At 58.9% G+C, this 2,733-nt stretch overlaps 1 protein-coding gene across 1 annotated transcript in view; it reads right to left on the reverse strand.

Moving 5' to 3' along the window:
• Positions 1 to 1,659: 1,659 nt before the first annotated feature.
• Positions 1,660 to 2,733, reverse strand: part of LOC104073508 (bestrophin-4-like) — a gene marked incomplete at its 5' end in the record, with an annotated part of 2,010 nt that continues 936 nt past the window's right edge. The window contains 2 exons of the mRNA XM_009573318.1: positions 1,660 to 2,077; positions 2,391 to 2,563. Of these exons, the coding sequence (XP_009571613.1) occupies positions 1,660 to 2,077; positions 2,391 to 2,563 (591 nt within the window). The remainder of the gene's footprint in view (positions 2,078 to 2,390; positions 2,564 to 2,733) is intronic.

Genomic DNA, 2,733 nt, shown 5'->3' on the forward strand with positions numbered 1-2,733 from the left:
GAGGTGGGGCGGAGGCAATAAAGGGCACTTGGGAGGGATGCGTCACGTCTGCTTCCTCCGAATGTGTTTCTTGTCCCCCTCGCCCTCCGCAGAGTGCAAACAGGATTCGGGGTGTTTCTGGGGGACTTTGGACAGATGGAGAAACTGAGGCTTACGGAGCAAGTGCCAGCTTGGTGTCAGAGCAGGAGCTGTAAACCTCGTCCCTGATGAGCAGGATGATGGCTAATTCATCAATGCACTCTGCTTATTAAGTTACTGCCCTGAAAAACACAGCTCCCGTGGGAACGAAATCGGCACCTAGTGCTGGCTGGAGCCACGCTGTAGGTGTGACATGGGAACGGGACGGTGGCAGCTGGCCAGGGGCGTGTGGCACCTGGCTCCCACGGTGACACAGGCAGTGGGACCTTGCGCAGCTCAGCCGCAGGATGTATGGTTTCTGGTCTGGCCTTGGCACAGCCCCGCGGATGTGCGCAGGGATTTACCTGCCTGGGAGGAGGCAAGCCTGCCACGCACTGAGCCAGAAAGAGATGGGCAGGGGCTGGGGTTAAGCACAGCTTTAGTCTGGGTGGGTTTATGAACTGCCAAAGCCTGGTCTAAGGACCTTACCCACTTCTGCAGATAGATGCAGCGGCTGAACTTAAAAAAAGCTACTTTTCATATGATAAGCAGCCGGCAGCGTAACCCAAGTGAGGTCACTCGTCATCCTGAGTGCTGCTCCTTGCTGTTGAGCGGCTCTGAGCTCCACGCGGTATTAACTTTGGGGTATTTTCACAGGACATGGTCCAACCCAGAAAATGACCTCGTGGTTATGCTTTAACTGGTCCAGCAGTCGCCCAGAGGGTAGTGGAGGAGGAGCTGGGCCAGCTTGCAGGGGGGAGATGGGAGCTTTAGAGGAAAGGTGGCTTTGGGAGAGAGGGGCTTGCAGGAAAGGGAATTTTTTAACAGCTCTGCTAATATTCTCAGGGGAAACACACGTGTCTGAGTGCGGGAATCCTTCTACATCTTTCTGGGGTTTTTTCTGGCTCTATCACATGATCTAATACCCCACAACCATCGCTGGTGTCAGTCCATGGGGCTGTGCCCTTTTTGCCCTGGGAGAACATGTGCACTCCTTGACAAAATCCAAATTCACCTGCTTTTTGGGTAACTGTGATGTCCCTACTGTCTCACTGCTGGGGGTGATTTGCACCGACAGGGAAGAACCGAAAAGCTGAGGTTGGCAATAGCTTTATTAATATCGAGGGGACATCTCCATCACGGTGTTGGTGTTCTGCAAGACTAATGCCCTTGTCCCATCCCTTGCTTGGGGTCTGGGCTGTCCCCTGTCCCCTGCAGTGGGCATTGGGAGCAGGGAGTGAGCCTGGCCAGCTGCAAGTTGGTGGCATCATCACACGGATGGGCTGAATCCTGCAGTTTTGGGGCTAACAGCTAGTGTTGAAGGCTGTCTGCCCAATCCCAAACCCACTATGATCTTCCCATCAACCCAGGGACACATCTTGGCTTGGGGCTGGGTGGCAAAAGACCTGGCAATGTCCTGCTTCTGGATGGGGGGCCCAAGGGGGGGTGTCTGGGGACAGGGAGCTTTGTGGCTGGTGGTGGCAGTGCCTTGGGGCGGGGGCGGCTATTCTGCCCCCAGGAAAGGGTGCTTTTGGAGCAGCCTCAGGGCTCCCAGACCTCCAGCTGGTCAGCCCTGATGCTCTCACTGGATGGTAACTTCACCCGGATCAGTGGCAGCTCCTTCCTCTGTGTTTCGGAGGCCTCCGGCGGCTGGATCCCCCCTGGGTGACCGCCAGGTGTGGTGGACTCGCTGGCCCGGCTCTCCTCATCCTCTGTCTCCTCCTCTTCTATACGGGCCACCGACTCAAGGTCCTCGGAGCGGTTGGGGTAAGGGGAGGGGAAGCTGCCATCTGTGCGGGGACGCCGCAGGTGGGGGTGGGCTCGGCTACCCCGGCTGAAGTTTTTGATGCTGATGGCGGGGGATGCGGCAGCGAAGAAGCGGCTGAGCAGGGGCGTCTGGATGCGCGGCACGCTCGGCGAGGCCTCCGGCAGCTGGCTCTGCTCTGCATCCTCGCACATGCTGGAGGAGCACAGTGGGGTGATGGGACAGGCTGCCATCCTCCGCACGGGTGCCCAGCACCACTCACCGCCTCCATCCCAACGCATTTGCAAGCAGGGAGCAGCTCCGGGAGGCCACATCCCTGCCCCAGCAGCTCATCCATCGCCCAGCGCAGCCCCCAAGCCCCACAAGGGCTGGGCAACGTGCTCCCAGGGGGGATTTGCTGTTTGCTCACTGTAATTGGGCCCGGCGGGGATGAGCCCGGTTGTGCTACTGCTACCCTGAAGCACTCGCCTTCTTTTTCTCCAGCCCCAGGGCTGCGCCGTGCACTCACCGCATGTCGAAGGTGGAGCCCAGGAAGGAAGGCTTCAAGGTCTCAGCGGCTGTGGCCGTGGAAAAGGCTGTGGCCGTGGTGTAGGGGGGCTGAGCCGTGGACTCATTCCAGTATTTGTCCTTCACGGCAGGTGGCAGGTTCTGGTACATGTCATCCACAGAGAGCAGGGACACCTGGGCACGGCAAAGGCAGGGGACAGGGGTGGCTTTGCGAGGACATGAGCGGGAGCGGTGGCTGCAGATGCTGCTCCCAGCGCCAGCCTGGCTGCATGTCCTGGCTGCATTTGCGGTTTTCCCCTTTTGAAGGCTTTTCTCAGTGGTGAGGGGCTGAGCAGCGGTGCCAC

Source organism: Fulmarus glacialis, unplaced genomic scaffold (genome assembly GCF_000690835.1).
Source record: "Fulmarus glacialis isolate BGI_N327 unplaced genomic scaffold, ASM69083v1 scaffold5392, whole genome shotgun sequence".
In the NCBI taxonomy this organism is placed as follows: domain Eukaryota; kingdom Metazoa; phylum Chordata; class Aves; order Procellariiformes; family Procellariidae; genus Fulmarus; species Fulmarus glacialis.